The 24,350-nt window shown below is 48.2% G+C and overlaps 1 protein-coding gene across 4 annotated transcripts in view; it reads right to left on the bottom strand.

Moving 5' to 3' along the window:
* Positions 1-12,927: 12,927 nt before the first annotated feature.
* Positions 12,928-24,350, bottom strand: part of sfswap (splicing factor SWAP) — a 35,742-nt gene continuing 24,319 nt past the window's right edge. For 2 of the 4 annotated variants that reach the window (XM_076143341.1, XM_076143343.1), the window contains exons 15-19: positions 23,581-23,891; positions 21,925-22,056; positions 21,120-21,227; positions 20,013-20,085; positions 12,928-13,577 (exon numbers count right to left, since the gene is read on the bottom strand). In XM_076143341.1, coding sequence (XP_075999456.1) covers positions 13,509-13,577; positions 20,013-20,085; positions 21,120-21,227; positions 21,925-22,056; positions 23,581-23,891 — 693 coding nt within the window. In that variant the 3' untranslated portion in view covers positions 12,928-13,508. The remainder of the gene's footprint in view (positions 13,578-20,012; positions 20,086-21,119; positions 21,228-21,924; positions 22,057-23,580; positions 23,892-24,350) is intronic. The other 2 variants (XM_076143342.1, XM_076143344.1) reach the window with 2 other exon arrangements.

Here is a 24,350-nt window from a genome sequence, read left to right as displayed (position 1 = left end):
TAACCGATCTGCTGGCTGTGGCGTACGTCGCTATGGCAACAGAGGGATTCTGTGTATGTCTGTGTGTGTGTTTTAAAGACAAATGAACAAAGGGATCATCTACCGTCTTATTTCCCATGATGCCATTTTCCCTCCAAATTAAAGCAGAAAGTGACAAACGACTCCAGATTTTGTGTTTTTCATTTATAAAATGAAAAGTGTCAACTGCTGCTTTGATGGAACTGTGAGGGACGTGACGCCGCTTTGTTTGTCAAGGTGATAATGAGTCAGACTGCAACTGCGATGACATCATCCGCGTTGGCGTGGAAACATCTGCTCCTTGCATTATAGATGTGATGAGCTGGATGTTACTGAGGTTCCATCCAACACACACACACACCATGCAGGGTCTCCATCCGTGGCCGGTTTCCTGGACGTTAGCAGCTGTTTGCGGTGGATCCCTGCGGCTTCATCTGAGTGTGAGCCAGCGCCATGTTCTCCCTGCTGGACCACAGCGGCCTTGATCGCGTCTCTGGTGCCAACTCGGGTGGAAACCGCCACACAAACACACACACGCAGACACACACATACACAAACACTGGCCTCCTCGCCCTGTCTCTCCTCAGGTGACTCATTCTGCTCTGCTCCCTCTCAAACATCAGAAGCAGACGTTTCTCTTCCTGTTGTCCTGTTCCTGTTGTTGAGTTCTTGTTCATCCGTTCAATCTGTCGGTGGTCCTGTTGAGAACAAAGTCCAAGGTGAAAATAAAGAGCAAAGCTTTTATACGGAGAATGAAAAGAGAAAATCACAGAAAATAACCAGCCTTTCAGGCATTTGGAAGAAGAGGAATCAACAAAAATGTCTGTCCTTCAGTCAGGACGCGACGTGGAGGAAGCGTCTCCGTCTTCCGCCTTCATAAATCTCAACCCACAAAGACGTTTCAAACCGACAATCACCGGCAAACCTTGTCATCCCGCTGACACCGGCACTAAACAAATCAACACGGATGATAACCAGGCGGCCCGTCAACCATCGACTCTCTCAGAACCAAGATCGCAGCCCGCACTCGCCATCGATGAGTTTGTCCAGTTGTAACTCTGCGCCGGGCCTCTGTGTGTGTGTGTGTGTGTGTGTGTGTGTGTGTGTGTGTGTGTGTGTGTGTGTGTGTGTGTGTTTCCCTTCACTGGTAGACACCGAAACCCTCATTATTGTATTCATTGTCTGAAATGTATTGATCCCCCCTGATCCCCTTTGAGCCCGCGTGAACAATCCATCAGAAGTCATCGAGGTTATTCCTCCCAAATTACAATTGATCTTTGAAAAGTTAACTGCGGGACGCCGGGGGAGGAGAAGGACATCGTCTCCATCTTCAAAGTGACTAATATGGGAGCGACTCCGGCCCCGGAGCGCCGAGCGGCTCAGACATCAGTGGGATCAGAGGGGAGGACTCCACTTGTCTCCTCCTTCCTGTCGAAGAGACCTCGTCCTCCTCTGCATGCGGTCTGGATCCAGGCAGCAGATAAGAGCCTTTGTGCTGCAGCTCATTCAAGGCGTCACCTGAATCTGCAAGGACACGCAGAGGGACACGCAGAGGGACTTGCAGGGGGACTTCCTCGCAATTATCTGCCTGTGTTCCTACGACGCCGAGGGCCTTTCAACTTCTTCTATAGAAAGAACTTATAGTGTGTATTGAGCAGAGGTTTAACAGCGGCGATAGAAGTCAAGGAGACAAGTTTAATCATAGAAAGGTCTCTGTGTTGCGTGCTGCAGCCAGAGCGCCGCAGCGTGAGCGAGCGTCTGTATTGAGATGCAGATGGATTCATACGCAGCCTGTGACTCTTTCATTATCTTTTGATTACATTTCCATTCAGATTGAGGAAGGATTCGACTCTCTGGCCTCATGCAGACGACCCGGTTTCACGTGTTACACCCCGCCCTGAGACACACACACACCTGCTGCTTTCATGCTGCGGGAGAAGAGTGGCACATTAACATATTCAGTTGTTCTACTGATCATTATGACACTGAGTTCCTTATCAACACTCAAACAAGACCAGTTGTTTTGTCGTTCTATCGCACGTCAACAGCCAATCAAATCGCAGCAATGTACCACGCGGCCAATCGCCAATCAGAGATGGGGTCCGGTTGCACTTCGCTTCGGTCACAGCAGCAATAAGCATTAACATAATCATATTAACATGGACAGAGGGGTAATTGGCATTCGTCCAAAAGAGGAAATTATGAGCGGTAAGAGGGGCAAGGTACACACACACACACACACACACACACACACACACACACACACACACACACACACACACAAACAGGCTTTTTTTCAGGCCATTTAACAGCTCCGGGGGGGGGGGGTTTAGCCACTTTGCTCAAGGGCACGCTGACAGTGTTAATGAGGCAGACCTACATTCTGGTCCAGAGATGTAAATGTGCCTCTCTGTCTCTCACACCTGTGGACTCCTGATCCTTGGCCCTGGAACGCTGCTCAGCTCAGACCTCCAGTCCGCCGCCGCCTCCGCCGCCGCCGCCACCGCTCTTTGATCAATCAGGATCATTGATTTATCTTCAGTTTAGGCTGCAGGCGTCTCCTCCTGAGGCCGACTGGCTCAACTCATATTCACCCATAGTACTGCAACTATATTCCCTCACGTCCGGCTGCTTGTGTCAAAGTCAGACCTCCCAACAAGACACACACACACACAGACACACACACGCCATCACTCTGCTCCTATCGGACCTTTCATTTCCTCCCTTCCTTGCAGGCGGATTAATCGCCGGCTGCTCTCGGCCCCCCGGCTCCAACAAGGAGTAACCTTCCCACTCCTCTTCCTCTCTCCTTTTCCTTTTCACCCCCTCTATAAAGCGCGACATCCAATCCTCACCCTTTCTTCCTCACTTGTAAGAGCTTTAAACTTCCTCCTTCCTCCCTCCTCCTGCTTCTTTGCGTTATCTCTGAATATTTGCACTAATGTGTGAACAAGTGTAATTGAAATGTTAGTATTCATATCTTCCTTTTTCTCTGGCCCATTAAAAACTTCTGAAGGTTAACAGTCAGTAGAACATTCTGCATAAACCGCAAGGCAATTAATTCCTGACTCGCTCAGCGTCTCCCTGGGTTCAGAATTAACTAAAACTGCTCAGAGCGACTCATCAAAGCATTTTGTTCGCAGGGTATTTGTGCAGAAATCCAACCAGCGTTTCTGTCACACAAGGCATTCAAGTCTGCAGGGAATTTCATAATTAGGAAGTTTTTTTGGCAGACAAAATGTCCTCTGTGGATTTTTTAAGTCAAACTGGGGGAGCATCAGGTTTCAGGGCAAAATGTTTGAAATGTTTTACGCTGGAGATTTTTTCTGATTTGTGGAGCTTTACGTGATGACAAACAGAGAGGTGAGGATGAGGAAGGTCCTAGGATGAAGATGTGAGGAGAGTTCTCAGCTCAACACGTGTCGTAAAAGTCTCGAGTCATAAAATTCCTTCCTGAGACATGACCCACCAGTAGGAGGTGCTACAGAGGCACAAAAAAATAATGTACTGTAGCTTTAAGACTCTTTTGGTCATCAGTGTTTCTGTTTCAGACATTTTTTTTTTTGCTGAATTACGCAATCAATGCAAACTGGAACACACAGAAGTACCAAGACTTCCCTTCACGGCAGATTAAAGTTTGATAATGTTCGCCAGCGAGACACAGGTGACTGCGGATTGGCAGTCAAGGCCCCCGAGGGACGGCCGGAGGACAGGACAATCAGCCAAAAGTAACAGGACAGCGGCTCATTACACACAACTATTGTCTTGTGGGCTGTGGAGCAGCAGAGGAGGAGCGGGGTGTGTGTGTGTGTGTGTGTGTGGGGGGGGGGGGGGGGGGGTGCCCCGTTAGAGGATATTTGGTGATAATTTGCCCAAAGCTGATAAACTCTGCATGAACTCGACATCAGTGAGGCGAAAAAAACTCAATGTGGTTTTAACTAAAACACTCGGAAGGAATAAAGGTTTTTTCTTCTGAGCCACAAATGGAAACAACGAGTTTATAAGATCAGCACTCAGGCGTGTATAGAGAAGTTTGACAGGGAACTGCTCTTTTTATTCAACTTAAAGAACAATATTGGACTTTTAAATGATTTCCACACAATAGCGAAGTGTGGAAATAAGAATATGAAGCATGTGACTGCATGATAAAAGGTTATTTCCCACTGCTGCGGCTCATTTGGAGATATGTTTCCGTTATTAGCTGTACATCATAATTAGCTGCATAATGTCATTTACGTGCTGTCCAAACCAAATGCAAACTGATTTACAAGCAGAAGTTGATGCATTATTTATGTCCAAATACTGCCGAGTTCACTGTACGCAGTGAATACAGATGTGGGGATATGAGCTGAGAATTTATAGTATTCTACATGGATATATACACACACACACACACACACACACACGCACTAAATACTCACTCATGCCACCAGAACAGAGAGTCAGCAACAGTCTGACAGGAAACCCACAGCAGGAGACTCCATCATCCTCGTCTGACCCCCGGTGACCTCCAGCAGGTCCAGCCTGAGCCTGAGGCCTTCAGAGTGTTTAAGGAGGAACACGAGCTGCTTCCTTCAGTCTGGACTACGAATGAACAACAAACATGGCTGCTAAACTCTAACACAGAGACAGAGAGACAGAGAGAGAGAAAGAGAGAGAGAGAGAGAGAGAGAGAGAGAGAGAGAGAGAGAGAGAGAGAGAGAGAGAGAGAGAGAGAGAGAAAAACATTCCTCTTCCACCAATAATGAGAGTTTCCATTGATTGGATCTACAGGCACACGGGTGTATTTGTACAACATTAGCCTTAATAGAACACAGTCTTACACACACACACACACATACACACACACACACACAGGCGCTCGTGTGTATCCTGGGCAGGAGAGGTTCTGCTGCTACGGACAAGCAGCTCCGTTTGGTTAAAAGTGGTATGAATTGTGGGCGGTTGAGGGGAATCTCAGCACGGCCATCGCACCGGCCGGGCAGAGAGCCGTCAGAGGAGGTTGCGACTCCTCTCTTTGTTGGATGCGTAAAGTCGGCGGTGTCGGTGTGGAATCAGAGGAGGGAGAGGACGGCTGCTGCTCTGCTGAGGAAGAGGCTCCGGCGTGTGCAGGGGAGGAAATGCGCTTTCCAACCAGACAACAAGGAGGAGGAGGACGAGAAGCAGGGGGACAACAAGAAAGATATGAAATCACACTGCGATCAGAGATAAGTGTATCGCAAAATGTCAGCAGGAGAGAGGAAGCATGGACGCAGCTGCATCTTATTGTCAATGAAGTGCCAAGGCCGGCTACGCTTCTGGCAGAGGAGAAGCTGAAAGGCCTCGTCCTCCTCCTGGCTGCTGGCAAAGCATCAGAGGACTGAAATGAAAGACTGAGAGTGGAACAACATTTGCGCTTAGCTCTATGGAGGTGAGCAGCACCGTCGTGGCTCAGTGTGTTTACTCGTTGTTTTCGTGTAAGCAACCACACAGTGTCTCGTAGAAATTCTTCAAGTTTGCGGGAGGATACAAGGCTGGACAGGAAACACGGACACCTCGCACCTCAGCTCCTCTCGGCAAATCCCCCAGGGAAGTGAAGCCACCAATTAGGATAGTGCTCCGCTCCCAACACTCCAGAGTAGGAATGGAACGGCGCTCCACGCAGCGAGGAGCAGCCACTCTACTTTCATTAGGAGGCGGTGGCGGTGGCTGAGGCGGCTCTGCTGACTGGAAGCTCATTAACCAGAAAGCGCATTACCTCAGCGCCATGCCCTCAAACACATCTATTCAGCGGGAGGGAAGGAGAATTAAAAGAGGAGTATAAAAACGTCTTTGATCAAATTTACAAAAAAAGGGATTTGCATGTGTGTGTTCTCAGAAAAGGAATTAAAGGAGGGGGGGGGGGGGCAGAGATCAGCGAGAGGAAGTGAATGCAAATCAGGCCCAAAAGATAAGATGAGCACAGTGGGAATGTAAATCCATACAGTGGGAATGTAAATCCATGTATGCAAATAGATAATACACACACACACACACAGACCCGAGGCTTCAGGCTGGGTGGCCCTCAGTCCGGCATTGAGTCAAGGTCATTATCGGAGGTCTGAGGTACTTTTCCAATGATGATGGGACTGTCTGCATGTCCAGCATCGTCGTTATTCAGAGGACGTCCAATGCTCTTGTCAGGGTTGCAAGAGGTTCTGGGCTTGGTGTTTCGGTTTGGAGAGAATAACGGCTCACGGAATCCAGATAAAGGGGGGTTGGCCAAGAGACCGGGACAGACACCGCAAGACAAAGACAGCAACAGGTCCACTGCTCCAACTGTGTTCTCCTACAAATCAACCGGCTTCCTGAATGCACCTCAAGCCATTGACAAGCAGGTAGTGAGACAGGTAAAGACAAAAAAAACGAGACAACAACCTAAAAGAACGTCTGCGGATAAGATTATTATTTACTAAATCAGACGCCTTGAATGTTAAATGAAAGGATAAGAAATCCTAATATCCACACTGGGAGCTCGGACACATGCGTCTCAAGGATGCAGATGAGTTTCCTAAGTTGTTCACTTTCTGTGTGCAGGGTAGACAAATTGATCTGTGGCTTGCGAAGTGAAACAATTTAGCAAAGCGAGCGTGTGTGGGTGAATAAATGATCTGCACATCCATGAGAATATGATGCAAGGAATGAGAATTCACACTGAAACAGCTGAGACTGAGACTGAAACAGAAACAGACCGAGGAAACTGGCAATTTACCCGAATGAACTCAATGGAAAGTAACAATGAAGAGCTGCACGTCACTGACAACAGGCACGCCGTCAAATAACCGTGGTCTCAAAAAATACAAGTGCTGCGCTCACACCTGATCTGTGTTACACGGACGTGTGTCAGGATCGGGAGATAGGCAGAGATCTGACGCGTCTCCTCTCTGGTCCATATGTGACATGAGAGCAAACAAGAACCAAGAGTAACTTATGCAATATTATTGACTTCAGAATACTTCAAGCTACTTCTTGACTCCAAATAGCAATTTTGTGCATGAACAACAAAAACAACAAAATCTAATGAGTATTTCACTATTCAACTTGTTAGGAGCAGCTGTGCGACTTTGTTGAGCAGTTTCCATCCATCCCGCCGGTGGGCCTGGAGAGAGAGAGAGAGAGAGAGAGAGAGAGAGAGAGAGAGAGAGAGAGAGAGAGAGAGAGAGAGAGAGAGAGAGAGACAGAGCCAGAGAGAGAGAGAGGGAGAGAGAGAGTCAGAGCCAGAGCCAGAGAGAGTCAGAGCCAGAGCCAGAGAGAGAGTCAGAGCCAGAGCCAGAGAGAGAGTCAGAGCCAGAGCCAGAGCCAGAGAGAGAGAGTCAGAGTCAGAGCCAGAGCGAGAGAGAGAGAGAGAGAGAGAGAGAGAGAGAGAGAGAGACAGAGCCAGAGAGAGAGAGAGAGAGAGAGACAGAGACAGAGACAGAGCCAGAGAGAGAGAGAGAGAGAGAGAGAGAGAGAGAGAGAGCCAGAGCCAGAGCCAGAGCCAGAGAGTCAGAGTCAGAGCCAGAGTGAGAGAGAGAGAGAGAGAGAGAGAGAGAGAGAGAGAGAGAGAGAGAGTCAGAGCCAGAGCCAGAGAGAGAGTCAGAGTCAGAGCCAGAGCCAGAGCGAGAGCGAGAGCGAGAGCGAGAGAGAAACAGGCCTGGAGAGAGAGAGAGGAGAGAGAGAGAGAGAGAGAGAGAGAGAGAGAGAGAGAGAGAGAGAGAGAGAGAGAGAGAGAGAGAGAGAGAGAGAGAGAGTCAGAGTCAGAGCCAGAGTGAGAGAGAGTGAGAGTGAGAGAGAGAGAGAGTCAGAGCCAGAGTGAGAGAGAGAGAGTCAGAGCCAGAGCCAGAGTGAGAGAGAGAGAAAAGAGTAACAGGCCTGACAGACACAGACACACACAGACACACACAGACACACACAGATCACTCATGCTCACATTCACACCTTCAGGCAGTCTGGAGTCTGTCTGCTCCCATTGAACATCAGGACAGATTGTGATAGTCTAATCTGCGATGTGGGTCACAGTGAAGTTAACCTAATCTGCGGCTCGGCACGATTCCTCTCATCCTTTATTCACGCCGTTGCTGCGAGGCTGCAGGATGTCGTGACTTTCATCAGCTGTGGCTTAACACAAAAGTCAAATCAATAGGATATAATCAATCAGTGAGAAATAACTAACGCGTGGATTTTGCCTTGAGATTCGTCTACTGAGAGGAGCGATGCTGCGGAAGCAACCGGACTCATTCAAGTACAAGAATATCTGTTTAACAAAAGCATAATGTCTGAAATGTCCAGAATGGTTCACCGTTTAATGTTCAGAGTGAATATGTTGGATTTGTTCTTATAGAAAAGATCAAACCATCTAAACGTGGTTCCTCTGTGGCGATGCAGTCGTATAGAATCCTGACCTGATGACAACATTGCGTCGCCTCCGTGTCTCTGTTGTGACTCGTTTTCGTGTTGTAATTGCAGGTTTTGCTCCTCGGGTAACACTTTATGTAAACACAAACATTATCATCATTACAGAGACGTGACAGACACTTTGAAGACATGGGAAAAATAAAGAGGAGAGGAAGAACTCGTAATTTCTTACACGATCTGGTTCAGAAACATTTAACAGTGACGTTTCATTTTAATAAGGTGTTTATATGTGATTTGATACGTTTCAGTGATTTGCATGGAATCCTATGCGAAGAATTAAACACGGTTCATCCTCTGTGACGCGCCATCGCTGCCGTTTAGAGGAAAACACGCATTTGAATCATCCGCATCACGTCATACTAGCAGGTGACCTTTGACCTCTGACCTTAGAGAAGCTCCAATCTGCGTTCAACCACAATCACAGACAATAAGCACTAACAGCTCAGCACCATTACATCATCACACCAGTTCAGTTAATGACTCTGTCCGGTGGCCAGCAGTGAGGATGCTTTCAATGTTCTCCATTCAGAGCTCAGACCAATTTCCATCCCGGCCTCACACTCCTTTCACTCCTTTCACTCCTTTCCCTCCTTTCCCTTTTCAGCTTTGGGATGATTTACAACATATCACAAGAGAGCAAATTTCACTCCCAGCGTTTTCTCTCACTTTTGTTTGACGCTTTATGAAGTTGCAAATTGAAAAACAAGCGCTCAAACATCACAAACAAGGCTTTCCTTCTCGCTCGAGGCATTTTTTTTGTTTTGAGTCGATACGGATTCAATTTGCAAAACGGTAAAGGAAACAAATACAGCAAATTGGCGTCTATGTGTCCACTTCTGTGTGGTTTCAGGTTGGACGTTTATCTCCCGCATGTTTCTTGTTTGTGACCTATTCCTTAAAATTCCTTTCTAGAAAATGCTATTACAAAGAAAGAAAAAGTGGAATGAATAATCAAATAATCCTTCACATTTTTTAAATGTAAGTAAAAACTCCTCACTGGATTGTTGCTCGGTGGCCATGGAAACACACTGATGCCCTTTTCACTGTCTGCCAGGTTTGCTGATGGATTCTTTTCCTGCATAGTTTGTTTTAATAGCAAACAAAAGACAAATTCAATGAAAAGTAAAAAATAAAGAAGACTTTAGATGGAGGACGCTAAAGTTCAGCCGAGTCAAAAAACAGGCAGGGAATTTAGTTAAACTGTGATTCAGACTCAACTTTATGATCAAAGATGTTTTGCTGTTATTGGCCTCTGATTCATCCTCCTCCTCTTCCTCCTTGCAGCTCCTGAACCGGACCCCCCGGCTGACACAGAGGCCAAGTCCTCTTCGCTCCTCATTCAAGTCCTCTCACTTCGTTTTGGACCAAAGTTTGTCTGCTTCAAATTTTGCAAGTGTTCATGCGTGTGTTTGTGTGCGTTTGTGTGTGTGTGTGTGGATGTGTGTGGATGTGTCTTTGCTTGCCTCAGACCCTGGAACAACATGTTACACTGGACCCTCTGCCCAAACTAATGCTTAACCAGGCAATTTATACACACACACACACACACACACACACACCATGGCAGCCTAACAAATAACTGCCAACAACAGCACTTTCTGAATATATGAATACAACAACCATCTTCTTCTGCAGCCTGGAAACCATAGCGACAGCGCCACATGAATAAATAAATACACACACAAACCACATCTGTAACCGTGTGAACGGGTTTAACCACGAGTGTAACTAAGCAACAATCACACAACTTGGTAGATCTTTCAAACAATAGTAATGCGTTACAGTTGCGTCACCCGGCGTCATCGAGCTAAATGTGGCTCGCCCTGCGACCTCACGCACGCACGCACGCACGCACGCACGCACGCACGCACGCACGCACGCGCGCACACACTTCTTCCTCCTCCTCTGTCGGGTGAATCATGTTCAACCGAATGAGTGAAAACAGAGGAGCAGCGATGATGCCTTCAGTGGCATTTCAGAACCCAATGGGGTTTGTGGCCTACAGTTCTTTGAGCTAAATTCAAGAAACAAACAAACGAAAAAAAATGAAGTGATCTTACTTTCAGACCATTGCAAGAGTTGAGAATTACAATTTTCAGGCGCATTCAAACCACAATAGATGAAGAAGAAGATGAAGAAGAAGGAGAAGAAGATGAAGAAGAAGAAGAAGAAGAGGTCCTCACAAAGGTTAAGATGCAGAAAGGATCGAATGGGATTTGATCGGGATTCAAACCCAAGACCTCCTTGTTGTGATGCCACCATGCTGCCCAATTCATCCTTCAAATCAGGACTCAAATCTTGGAGTCATCTACAAACTCCACACACACACACACACCTCTAAACTCTAAAATCATCATGAAAAGTGTAGGATATTGAATGGACTTGTTTGGAGTGTAAATGACGTTCTGCATCATTCCTTATACAACATTAACCAAGAAGCTTGAACGGCAGAGCGAAGGTTCGTAACAAGGTAAAGATGGAGAGAGAGGTAAAATATGACCCAGCAACATTTTAATTAAGTAGCTGTTGCGTCTCCAGATGAGGCGCGTAATTGTGCATGAATGTGTAATTGTGCGTAAATGTGCAGCATGGACCAGCATGGAGGAAACACACTCACCGTCCACGCTGATGTCTGCTGATTCATCCAGCCGCAGCTTCAGGACATTATGGACTTAGAGCCATTCATCCCTCCAAAACTGTACAACACTGGAGTTTAACGGGCAGAAATAATCTGAATCCCTGCGTGGCCTCTGTGACGACTTCTCCAACACACACACACACACACGCACAGCTCCATCCGCCTTCGCACAGGTGTGTTTATGTAAAGTCATGAAACACACCGAATGGAGGTATGGAAGCTCCACCCCTCCGTGTCTCTGCAGGCCTTGAATCAGCAGAAACCAACAAACCCGTGAAGGATTTGAGTCTGTGCTCAAAATTCTATCACAAATGATGCTCGGCGAATAAAAGCTGACTAAGGGGGGAAAAAAATGGCACAGCACTCTCACAGCTAAAGGATGGAAGAACCTCAAGCACCGGTGAGTTCAATGACATGAGGTTTAATAGAGTTACTTCTCTTTAAAGTTTGTCTATAGAGCAGGTAGAGAGACGGCGGAGGAGGAGCATCAACAACAACCAGAGCTTCATTGTAACTGACAGGGGATCAACCCCATCAGTGTGTGTGTGTGTGTGTGTGTGTGGAGGGGGGAGAGAGAGAGAGATAGATAGATCATCCTCCTCTTCCTCGCTCACTTCCTTTATTCCCCTCCATCACACCCTCAGATTCCTCCCTGAGCTACGGTGCGTTCAGGTCCTGTAAAGCAAAATGAAATCACTCCCACGCCCCTCGTGTTTCTCTCTGACTACCTCTCCATCTCCCCAACTCTCCCTCTCTCCACCACTCTCCCTGACTCTCTCTTCCCCCCCCCACACTCCCTCTCTCCCCCCTCCCTCTCTCTCTCTCTCTCCTGACTCCCCGCCTGTATGAGTTAATGAAATTGCAAATGCCAGGCTTCAATTCTAGCGTGGATATCAATCAGCCTCCGATGTTGATGAGCTGGATTTGATTACATATGAAATTGTGATTTAATGTTTGGCTGGGACCTTGTGGTTATTATAGTGGCCATTGATGGGGGTTATGAACATGCGTGACAGGAGTTGGCTATTGGGATGACTTATTTGTATTTTGATGGACTCTGAAACGAGGCGACGCACGCGGCGCTAATGTATCAGGGTAATGACTTTAGGATATTTATGACACCGAGACCTCCTCTTGACCTCTGCTCGTGTTCCTCTCTCACCTCCACGCTGTTTGGGCCAATTAGAGGAGAGAAAACACAAAGAATTATCTGTGCTTCACACTTTTAGACCCAAACTTGTATAAATGATCTCCTTAATTGCAGTATAATCTGACTTTCAACCTGAATGTAAACAGTGTCACAGAAACTCCATCCATCCTTCATAAAGGGATACACACTCATACTGAGCGGCTGAACTCACGACCCAGGCCTCCTACGCCACAGACGCATCGCTGCCATGGCACTAACGCCCGTATGAGCGACTTCAGGCTCCACTCTGATTGGCCCCGACGTTCTTAGAGGAAGATCCCATTCCTTAAGCGGCTCCTCTGTAAATCTAATAGTCGAGCCAGGAATCGATAGAGAACTCTAAGCTGGCTCTTAAGCAGCGTCTGTTATGGCAAATGCAGGACCGCTTGGCCTCCCCAACAGTTTGACCTTGTTGTGACCTTTCCTGTGCGATACAAAGAGATAGAAAAAGAAGCAAAGTGAGAACTCACAATTAAAAGTGTCACACACACACACACACACACACACACACACACACACACACACACACACACACACACACACACACACACACACACACACACACACACACACACACACACACACACACACACACACACACACACACACACACACACACACACACACACACACACACACACACGTTTGAGACAGGAAGCAGAGGCTGAAGTGTATTCAGAACTTTATTGACAGTCGGCATTACAAAGTCATTTTTCCATTAAATTTGATATAAACAGAAAAGTGAAATACAAGGCCACACACCAGAGCTGAGAGAGTAGAAAACAAAAGACTGCAGAGACAGAAAGCGGGCGAGGGGAAGGAACTGAGAACGGGAGCAGGAGGGAGAAACTAAAGGAGCGACACACACGACACACACCTTCATAGAAGGATAGAAACAAAACCCTCTAGCAGCTTCACAGCAGGGGATCAGGGTTCATTAACCAGATATCCAAGATACTCCCCTCAACAAAAACACGACCCCCTGCTGTTTACTCCACGTCATCATGATCTCTACTCTGACAAACCCTTTTACTCTGGTCAGATGCTCAGGCGAGCGTCTTGAAGTCACCCATGCAGAAAACAAATCCTATCCCCACACGACCGGAGCTCAAACAAAGCAGAAAAAACCCAAGAAATCTGGAATCTCTGAAATGAATCTCTTCTCTTGGATACTGCAGGAGGCTGCTGGTTTGGCGACTGCCTGAAGGTGCCGTGGCTCTGGGGGCGGGGGAAACAAACGCCGCGCCCTCTTCATGACGTGGTGGGAGGCTGCAAGGTCTTGGAGGTGGCAAGCATGGCTCGCACTCTGGCCATCAGATCCTGGAGAGAGAGACGGGAAGAGAGGACAGAGAGGAGACAGATGAGCTCAAAGAAGGTTTGACGACACAGCGTTCACTCCCTGATCAGACTAAAATCCTGGGTCCGTTTCTGTTTCTTACACTCCCGTCCGTCTCTTCTCAGGTAGGGAGTGTAAATTCCCCCCTGACCCCGGGGGCTCACGCCTGCGTCGGTGAGCAGGAAGTGTAAATTTACTTTCTAACACTGATTCATGCACGTACGAGCAAATACAGGCCCGGGGGCTCGGCTGACAGACGAGACAAATTAACAGCTGTAAGCACCGAGAGGGTGGAGCCGTCACATCCGATCAATCACCATGCTGTTTGAACCTACGCAACACATGCACGCACGCACAAACACACAAACACACACACACACTCTCCTCAGAATCTGTTACAGTCTGTTACAATTACAGCTATAGGAATCTGCCCTGACACGATCTGGACACAGTTAAATCAATAAATGGTAATAACTGGACCTGATTAGTACTCTGAGCAGTTTTGCTCTTCTTTAATTCAGCATTTTAATCCTCTCCTCGTTCTCTCTTTTAAAGGGACTCCAGAGAGCCGTGAGTGGGTGAGCTTGTAAAAACGTCCCATCAAAACAAAACTCCGACCTACACTTCAAACACTCAAGACTTCAAACGGGGGCCGCTGAGGACCTGGGCAGTCTGAGAGCAGCCGGGGAGCTGCACTTCATATCCTTTCAAGTTGCATCTCACGTAAATACACACACACACGCACACACACAATGGTTTGGTGTCGCAATCGGCCTGATGCAGATTCAAAAGTCCGTCCTCTCACTTAAAGACGTAACGTGGACTCTTTTGCCAGCAGAGACGACACGACGCGTCCCTCACTCTATCTCTAAGTTGGCCCCGCCTCCTCTCAGCCTGTGATTGTCTCAGCTCTTCAATATTCTCGCTGGAGTCTAGCAGCTGGTCTCCTCGCTTACGTTTCCTAAAAACGCAGCGAGCAGCTTAGCGTCTCTTGGCAGGAGTCTCTTCCTCTAATCTCTCCTTTGTTCGTTCGTCTCTCATTGACTATTTTCAGCTTCCCTCACAAATTAGCCTCGCGTGAAAAAAAAAACACAGAACGTAACATTTTTAAGCTCACACACGCGCGGCGTATTAAACAGGTTCGTCAGTGTAAAAAGATGGCCGCCAGAGAGAAGACGCCAAAGTAGGAGCAGATCTCCCGAGGTGAAGCGGGGCAAAATCCTCCCGAACTTCCCGCTCTCTTGAGCTCGGCATTATGGACCGACTGTTGCGTCAACTTGGCGCCCCGTCTCTCATTCCGGTCACGACTTCCAGGCACCGGTCTGCATCTGTTCACGCTCCAAACCCCAGAATACAACGCCGGCTAATGATGGAGCCTTCAGACTGACAAGAGGCTCGTGTTCACCCCTGAAAAGTACAATCCTTCTCATTTTTGACTCGGGAGTGTGTCATTGTCTTAAGTGAGACAAAAAGACACAAAAGACGAGCAGTAGGGAGAAGGAGCGGGTGTGTATGAAGCCGCCGCCCTGAGGGAAGAGGAGGCCATTAGGCAGGCAGATGAGGCTGTGCTGAATTATTCAAGATGTGTTTGTAAAACATCACAGATGGGCTATGAGTAGTTAATGGCTGCGAGTCTGTGCGTGTTGCAACAGAGGTGAACAGCTTGTTCCCGCGGACGCTTTCAGTCGAGCGGCGCTCAGGTGTCTGCGGCGTTGGCGAGGACGTTTCAAATAAAGCAGACTTTCCGGGATATTTTTGCGAGATAGAAGCGAGAGTGAGAGATGGGAGACGAACGCCTTTGTGATTAAGTGAGTCACACACACTTCAGCTGCAGATTCTCTGTGGTCAGTCGCTTCTCCTTCTACACTCACACTTTGTCTGACCACCACCAGGTCGAGTGTGAAGGTAATTACTCGTACCGAAGTTCTGCACTCTTCCATTCGTCTCTTTGTCCGTCGCAGCTTTTGCCGCTCAGACGTTGATATGAAACAAAGTCAGCTGAAGCGGTTTGAGCGGCGCCGGTCTGCCCACTCGCTCATTCTCTGCGCCGCTCGCCCACTCTGCGTGAGTGAGGCCGACGCTTCTCAAAGCGTGGGACTAATCTAATCAACTCTCTCTCGGGTGGACTGTACTTGTGTTTGTTTTGGCCCCCGTGTTCACAGACGCTTCTCCAGGCTGCCCGTGCCTCCGGATGACCCGGGCAGCCTGCAAGCAGGGTTGAGGGTTGACTTTGGAATAAACTGGCACCGACATTATGAGAGAGGTTTCATTTACACAACAATGCTGACCGGCAGGACGGAACATTTTGTGTTCAGATGTCTTTGGTCCACAGGGTGAATAAGGACCAATCAGACTGCGGGGATTTTCAAAGTCATTCCTTCCACAATAACATACAGTTGCTTGTTGGTCTTATAAACTGCTTCATGGAGCGCTGGAGCGTCCTGTACCTGCCATTATCCCTTACTTAATTACATATAACCTGTGGCTTCGATTGATTCGGGTCGTTATCCTGTGAGCCGGGCCGATCTGACACTGGCTGCACATTAACTCTCCAAAATGCCTCCACTCCTCCTCCTCCTCCTCCTCCTCCTCCTCCTCCGCTAACAAGCTTTCAAATATGACTCCATATTCATGAGCAGGAGCTGTAAATTCACTTTTTGTGTTCTGTGTTGTGGAGGCAGAGATCGGGGGGCTGTGGAGGCTCAGGCGGTTCGGTGTTGCACTCCAGTTGCAGACTTTGACTTTGGGATGCAAGCGGGAGAATCGATACAAAGTAAATATTTCATGATTTCACTCCGTGTAGTGACAAGTACTGATGACGTCTCTGACTGGTTCAGAGAGATTAACTAGAAAAGTGTACGAGGTTCTAGGCGGGAAGAAGAAGAAGTAGTTATTTCGAAGCGGGGAGAGATGTCGAAATACCGTTGATCCTGCGTCTCACGGCCGTTACGCTAACCTGCACCCGTTAAAGTATCTGAGACACGCGTCCACGCGTTTCCAACACAGTCAGAATGACGTAAAAGAGAATAGGAAAGAACGCTGTGAAGAGGGTTGAGACGTGCGCGGCGAAACACGTCAGCGTCACTACCGTGCCGTCTCATGTTGAGGGTGAAGAGAGAGAACATCTGAGCTTTTCTATTTCATCATCGCGGGCCAGAATGAAAGCCGACTTCTTCCGCTGGTTTGTTGCGTTTCTGACAAAGTAATAATAAAACAAAAAGGGAAACGGTGACGCTGACGTTCGTATTCTTCCTTAAATAGGAAACCTCTCCTCCCTCTCTTTCTTGTGTGACCGTGGAAACATGCAGGGACGTCGGCACGGTGTTCCCGCTCCAACAAACGGCCCGCTGACATCTTTCCGGGTGGGTGAAGGTAGGAGCGCCGTGCAAAAGCTTTCCCAACAGTTTGTGTCCTGCACGCTCCGTTTTACAGCGTCCAATAAATTCCAGCCAATCACATTACTCATTGTCCTTGCAGAGCTGGTGCGTGCATGCGTGCGTGCGTCTGATTATAGTGCGTCTCTGAAAGAGGCTGATAGCGGCCATAAAACACACGCTGTAATTTCTAAGTTGGAGTGGATGGAAGAGTACCGGCGGGTCAGGATTTATTGGTGCGTGGGGTCGACGTGTGTGTGTGTGTGTGTGTGTGTGTGTGTGTGTGTCGCACTCTAGAGCCTCTCTTTTATTGTCCAGTTCTGAAGCTCTAATCAGAAACGCAGCGTAAGCTAATGAAACACAGCCGACCTCTTAACCATCTGTCCCCTGCAGCACGCCTCCGTCCATTTTGTTTCAAGTTAACTCTGAAGCTGAAGCTCTTTCAGCTTGTCGTGCTCCACAGGTTCCACAGGGTTGTTATTGTTGTAGAGTAGGAGAGAGCCCACGTCAGAGCTGAGCCCAGAATGGAAAGTGGAACAATACGGCGCTGCTGTCTGATGGACACATGCAGCACTGAGTGAAAAGAAGACGGGGGAGGGAACGAAGACCAGACAGAAAGGAAAGAGCTGTGACAAGAAGTCTCTGAAGACACGGGGAGCGTCTCTGCACAGCCGGAGAACAGAAGGACACTTTTACATAAACCGACTCTTTTCAAGGGCAGGAGTGTCGTTCTAAATGTCTCCACTGCATCTTGGGTGATATGCTGCGATTGGAACCCTGAACACTCGCTCGGCTACTTCACGGCCACTTCAGGGTCGAGTGTCATGGAGGAACACTTCCAGAGGCAAGAGGGGGGCAGCTGCTTGGTCATTATGCAGAGCAGCAGAGCAGCAGAGCAGCTTCTAGAGGGTTGTCAGCGTGTTTAGCACAGGGCTCCTTCAGGCTCCACTCAAAGGTCAACAGATCAGGTGAAGTTGAACGCCAAACATCTCCAGCACGCTACGGAGAAAAAGCTCTGACCTACTTTTCACCTGAAGATCAAGAATGTTTGTAAAAATCCCTGCAGTGTCACTTCAAGCTTCCTCCTTTCACTCTTTTAATAGAAAAGTTGTCGAGTTAAAGAAATGTCATTAATATCCCGGGCGACATGCTGACTGAGTCAACTGAAGCGCTGAGGAATCTGATTGAAGGAGCGCGTCGTCACATTCGCCGTAATCAAACACTACTCAATTGTCACAGCCGGCTGAGTGGGACGCAGCCCAAGCCGATGCTGAACACACACACACACGCACACACACGCACACACACGCACACACACGCACACACACGCACACACACGCACACACACGCGGCCTGGCAGATTGAATTGGTATTGTTCTAACGACAGAGCGAGCGGCGGAGTGTGACATATGAAGAGATCACTACCGCCCGAGACGGAAACACGGTGAGGCAGACAAACGATTGAATCCTACTCCGACAGTCTGCAGCTGGGTTTTGTGTGGCGATCAATGATTAATGGATTCTTGGGGGCGGGGAGCGACCTCCCACACCCTCAGACGGATGTAAGACAGCCTCACAGCTCCACACCTGCTTCTCCTGCCTCTCATCACCCGTAATCTCCCTTCTAGGCCAGATTGAACTTGAATTGGTGCTAATCCAGAAGTTGAATTGATCAAAGCAGTTAAATGCCAAAAACATACCAAAGCTAATTACTGCTCGCAGCCTGAGCTTGGGAGTGAAGAGGAGAAGAGGAGGAGAAGTGGAGGTGTGGAGCTCCAAATAGAACGCATCAGAACTGCTTATCTGGGACGGAGACGTTTCCCCACTGAGCTCCTGTGTGTTAACGCATCATCACTAGATGTACTGTAGGTTAGACACTGGAGGAGGAAACTGCGGTGGGTTCAGGCGAAGAGCAGAACTCACACAGGCGCAGTCAGTCTTCACGTTTGGATGAGACTACGTTCACTTCCAGATGATCCTCAATAAAAGAGGAATCAACCTTTTTAAGTCAGTGTCTCTCTGTGTGGATTTCAGTCAGTCAACATTTGATTAAAGCCACTTGCGAGATATCAAAGATGCCATACATGTGTGTGTGTGTGTGTGTGTTATTCATATCTTAGGTGGAGGTGTGTTCGCCACGAGTGCTCGCAATTCCCCTCCCGCGCTCCGCCGCCCACGGACCCTCACGGCCGTTACGCTAACCTGCACCCGTTAAAGTATCTGAAGCAGCCACTCTGGACTGGTTAATGAATACTGGATGAATGAATGAATCTCCGGGGGTGATTGGTGTTGTGAGTGGGCATGATGGAGCGCATCGGAGCGCCGAGAACGCGGTGGAGAAGCGGACATGTGTTTTTAAACAAACGTCCTCCGGGCTGCTGCGGTTTAATATTTCAACACACCCTTTGAAAAGCTGCTCCGTGATCTTCAGCAGCTCTCCATTCCCCCGGCGTGTGAACTATAAAAATCCCTCTCTGCTCTCTTTAAAGCACTTTGTGGACTTGACCCCATCACACCTGACTGAACCCATCCACCAGCCTGCCCCGCCTCTCCTGCTGTGTTGCATTGTATTGCGGCGTGTATCATCACAGCAAAATGAGTCACCGCGTTGCTTACGGCGACTCGTCCATCTAAAAGCACCGAATACGAGACGCAAACCCCCCACGCACGCACACACACACACACACACACACACACACACACACACACACACACACACACACACACACACACACACACACACACACACACACACACACACACACACACACACACACACACACACACACACACACACACACACACACACACACACACACACACACACACACACACACACACACACACACACACACACACCAGTATCCATATTCATACGCTCGTGCATTGATGAGGGCGGCGGAAATGTTGACCAAAGAGGAACAAACACTACAACACAAATGAATACTTCAAACAAACCGGAGGAGGATAATCAGGCTGGAAGGCTGAAGGAGAGTGTAACATGTCATTCAAATGCTTGTGAAGGATAGAAACAAAGAGTGATACCTGAGTGATTTTGGACTGAACGGACGAGACTATAGATGAGGACACTGCCCTGTCTTTCTCTTGAGAAGCGTCCCTATAGAGAGAAGGAAGATAAATGGAAGAGAGTTCATCGCAAAACTTTCAACACACACCCGATTCCAGATAAAGAGTATTGACACCATCTTCTGCTTCCTCTGACTGAGTGGATCCGTGAGCTCCTTAAACGCATCCAGACGTGTTAGATCGCTCGTGTGTGTGGCTTCGGTAGGGGTGAGCGGCTCAACTCTTCCCGGCGGGGCTTACGTCTGCATTATGTATATTCAGTACATGTGCAATGAGAAGATGGTGTTCTTCTGCCACCGCTGGCCCTGCCATAACGAGCTCCTTCCAATACATGATCCTTTTAAAGCCGCTGGAATTTATGTCATTGACAGTTTGCTAACACGTATACGTCCCATGCTCCTTCACCTCTAGTAGCACCCTCTGTGTAGTTTATTAAACCATGTGCCCTTTTCTTATTTGTGTCTTCTTTGTAGGTTAGTATAGAAAGTGTGTGTTGGCTTGTATTCACAGGGACGCGGCGTCTCAGCAGGCTCTGCTTACTTCGGCCCCCACGTAGAGGAAAAAGGGGAGGATGGATTTGAATCGGGTTCCTATAAGGAGCTAATTTTCTGCTCCGTGGCATTTTACAATAAGTTGATTTAGTTGACGTTTCTGATATTTTAAAGCAAATCAGAAATCCCAACAAATTAGCACAGCAAATGTCCATTGCCAAGGTCGTCACCGTGTCAACGTGCACCATCCCTAACGTCTACCCACTGTGCCCTGGCCCAGATGATTATAATAAACACCCAAGGTGGTGGTTCCTTGTTACCTGATTGGACTTTAAACAAGCTGCCTAAACCGGCGTAAACTGGCAAATTCCGTTGGATTGACGGGAGACGAACCTGGGAGGCCACAATCCAACGGCATAAGTAAGACTGATGTTTAAGTAAACGAGTTAATGGTGCTCATTCTCTCATCCGTCAGCTTTAGCTCCCCGCCCGACTAACAATCGGCCCGTTTCTTCTGCCGAACAGACGCGATCTTTACGTGAGCTGCTTGACTGACGGGTTTGCGGAGCGTTACCTGGAGCGGGTCAGGCTGGAGGCGGGGCTACCTCTGACGGGCGAGGAGTATGGGGAGTGAGCGGCAGCCTGCGCGTGCCCTGAGCTCTTCCTCTTTTCACGAGGCGTTCTACGAGACAAGAAAGCGGCACATAATGAGGTCTCCGTTCGGAATGTGGGACACGCTGCATGTAAATGTATGTGCTGTGATATGTCTCTATAGTATGGGTGTGTGGGTTACAGCTGTGGGTGCGGCGTATGTGTGTGTATGCGTGTGAAAGTGCTTGGTCTACTTCAAATTCAGACAGTAGCACCACATCGTCCGCCAATTGTCAAGGGGCTATCACAGTTTCTACAGGTAGGCGAGCTCGGCCCTGCTTTAAATTCATGGGGGTAGCGGCTGTCGGACGCAGTGTGTTGCCTTTGCTATGTTCACTGCGGTTGTTTAGAGAGGTGACGCCGTCACTCTCTTTTCCAAGGCCTGTCCGGAATTCAAAAACACACCGTAGGTTCAAACTGGCCTTCACAGACGGACGCAGATTTGCGTTGCTGAATGTAAAGCAGCTGCACGCTGACGATGTAATGAAAGTGTGTCCAACCGACTCCAGCGGGATCCAGCCAACACGCCTGATTTTTGCTAATGAGGCGTGAGGAACAGCGAGAGACGGGGAATACGCTGTGCCACGGTAGTTGAGGACCAAGATTGAGAACCGCCGCTCAAAGGTCTCCGATTGGTTTTCCACCACCGTAACTATAAAACTCAGTTACCTAACAAAGACTGAACACCTAAGAGTCTAAACCCCCCGACTCCCCTTGTTGAGATCTACCTGGATCTGGAGCGACGACTCGAGCTGCTGCCGTGATGATGATGATGGTGGCGGTCCCGATCTCTTTCGTCGCGTCGTCTTTCCGATGAGGGAGCCCTCCTGTCCCGTCTACCCGGGGAGTGCGAGCGGGACCTGGCGAGACAGAGAGAGAGAAAGAGACAAGGACCACAGTTAGGTCATCATTTTCCTACTGAATATAATGGAAAGTGTAACAATCTCTGATGTTTCCATATGGACCCACAGAAACATCAATTCCTCTGTGGTATATCTTGGTTGATCATCTCGTTAGCTCGGGGAGACAACAATAAAAAACCCCAAAACACTTTGCGTTGTCCTCTCTGTTGCCAAAGAGGAGAGACCAGTGGAGTAAAATCGAATCAGTCTGCTCTGCGGAGGCAAAGCAAAGCTGCCTGCTCGATATTGTTCACTTAAGCCTTACAAATGAAAGGCACAAACAGGGCAGCTTCGTCTCTCCTCTATTTACACTCTTCCTCCCTCATTCTTATCATCGCCCCTTTTGTACGCGGCGTCCTCAGTAATTCTATCACTTTCGGAGCGTCTACATTTCTTCCCATTTCTCCCTCTTCTACTTCCCTTTTTTCCTCCCGACGTTTCCGTCTCGATCCTTTTTTCTGCGCCCTCTGGCTCGGCAGAGATTTAGAAAGTGACACCATTATGAGGCCTATTCAGCCGATCCACGTCGTTTAGCTCAGGGCGATAACACAACAGAACGATCCCAGTGCTAACTGAGTGACAAAAACTCAATCAAATAACCTCCAGGTAAGAAAATATCGTCAGGGGAACTGTGCCCCCAGAAGCTAACGGGAACAGAGTGGAATCTTTATGTATAAACTCATATCTAGATGCCTTGGGTTGGGTAACTACACAGGAGGAGATCGTCTGCATAAGGAGGGACACGAGAAGCACAACACCGACAGGAATGACACACAGATTGGATAGTGTAGATTCTTTTAAAATTAAATTGAAAGTAGCAGTGAAGGGAATGAGAAGTGTAACGGTAAAATTAGCATAACAGGACTGAAATTTAGAAATCAATGTTCAGATCCCACAAAACCTGCAGAGCGCCGCCGACTCAAACTTCAACAAACAAGCCACAGCGTAATTTGCTTTATAACTTTTTTGGGGGTTGTTTTTTGTTATGAAGTCACAGTGTGAATGATTAGAGGAGCAGGTGTAAGCAGACAAAAGGGCCGGAACTCACATGGAGACAAAGGAAAGTGTCAGAAGAGGGAACAAAAGACACCGGAAAGACAAGATCTACAATGACAGGCAGAATTGAAATAGAACATAAATGAATCGCTGCATTTTCAGAGGAAGGCAGCGAGAAAAAAGCAAAGGAAATGGAGACAACAGGAGGGACAGGAGGATAAAAATAGTGATATCACACAGAATGTGGAGTGAAGGTGTGCTGGCTGCATACCAAAGCCCACAATCCTTCAGTGGCCAAGTTTATGTTAACAACGGCTCAGAGCAGAAGTGTGAATGTGGCACAGCAACAAAGAGTAGAACGTAGCGGCACAGACTTCAGGGTTTGTTTTAATGGTGCAGTCAGAGACGAGCACGAGGGTAAGAACACACTCGCTGCTTTAGTCCATAGCTGCACCATCATCATACAGTGATGCAGAGAGGTCTTACCGGGACTTGCGGCCTCTCCTGTAGGCACTGGGGAGGGAGTGTCTGCTCTTTGACTTTGACTTTGACCGTGACCGTGACCTCGACCTCCTCTTGTGTTTCTTCTTCTTTTTGTCTTTGTCCCGGCCTTTACTCCTGTCCGTCCTGTCGGATCCTCTGGAGGTGGCGTGGGAGGACGAATGGGACGAGCCGGACGGGGCCTCCCTGCTCCGGTGGGTCCCGTGGCTCGCCGCGGGGGCTCTGTGGTCCTGAGGTGACGCAGCTGACACTTGCAGAGGCGGCTGGTCAGACAGAACAGACAGAGCCTCTTGCATCTAGACGCAGAATTAAAGAAACAGAAGACAAAAATTCACTAAAAGGTTTAAGATAAATAGAAAGCTGCACTTTTATTGATTAAACAAAGCCAGGATTGAAGGGATTTCAGTGCCACTCTGTGACGCGAATCCCCATTTGTCTCTGCACATCTGTGGACAATCAATATAAAGGCCTGTCCTCTTGAGGGGACGCAGGTGAAGCAGCATGCTGGCTGGTTAAGCACAGACACCAGACGCTCACAGATGGGACTCGCACAATAAGCAACGTGTCCATGCTCATCAGCGTCTGTTCGTGCTCATCTGCTCATATGTTTGGTGTTGAGGATATAAGAAAGAAAGATAAATGAAGCTCGGTGACAAAAACAACAAGGTCTTGTTCTTAAATCAGAAATAATATGTACAAATTATTATTATAGCTCGTAATAATTAACACCTTCGACACACAATAGATCATCAGAC

Source organism: Genypterus blacodes, unplaced genomic scaffold (assembly GCF_046128005.1).
Source record: "Genypterus blacodes isolate CSIRO-AG114 ecotype Tasmania unplaced genomic scaffold, CSIRO-AGI_Gbla_v1 ptg000023l_1, whole genome shotgun sequence".
NCBI lineage: Eukaryota > Metazoa > Chordata > Actinopteri > Ophidiiformes > Ophidiidae > Genypterus > Genypterus blacodes.
This window is presented reverse-complemented; position numbering and strand designations above follow the sequence as displayed.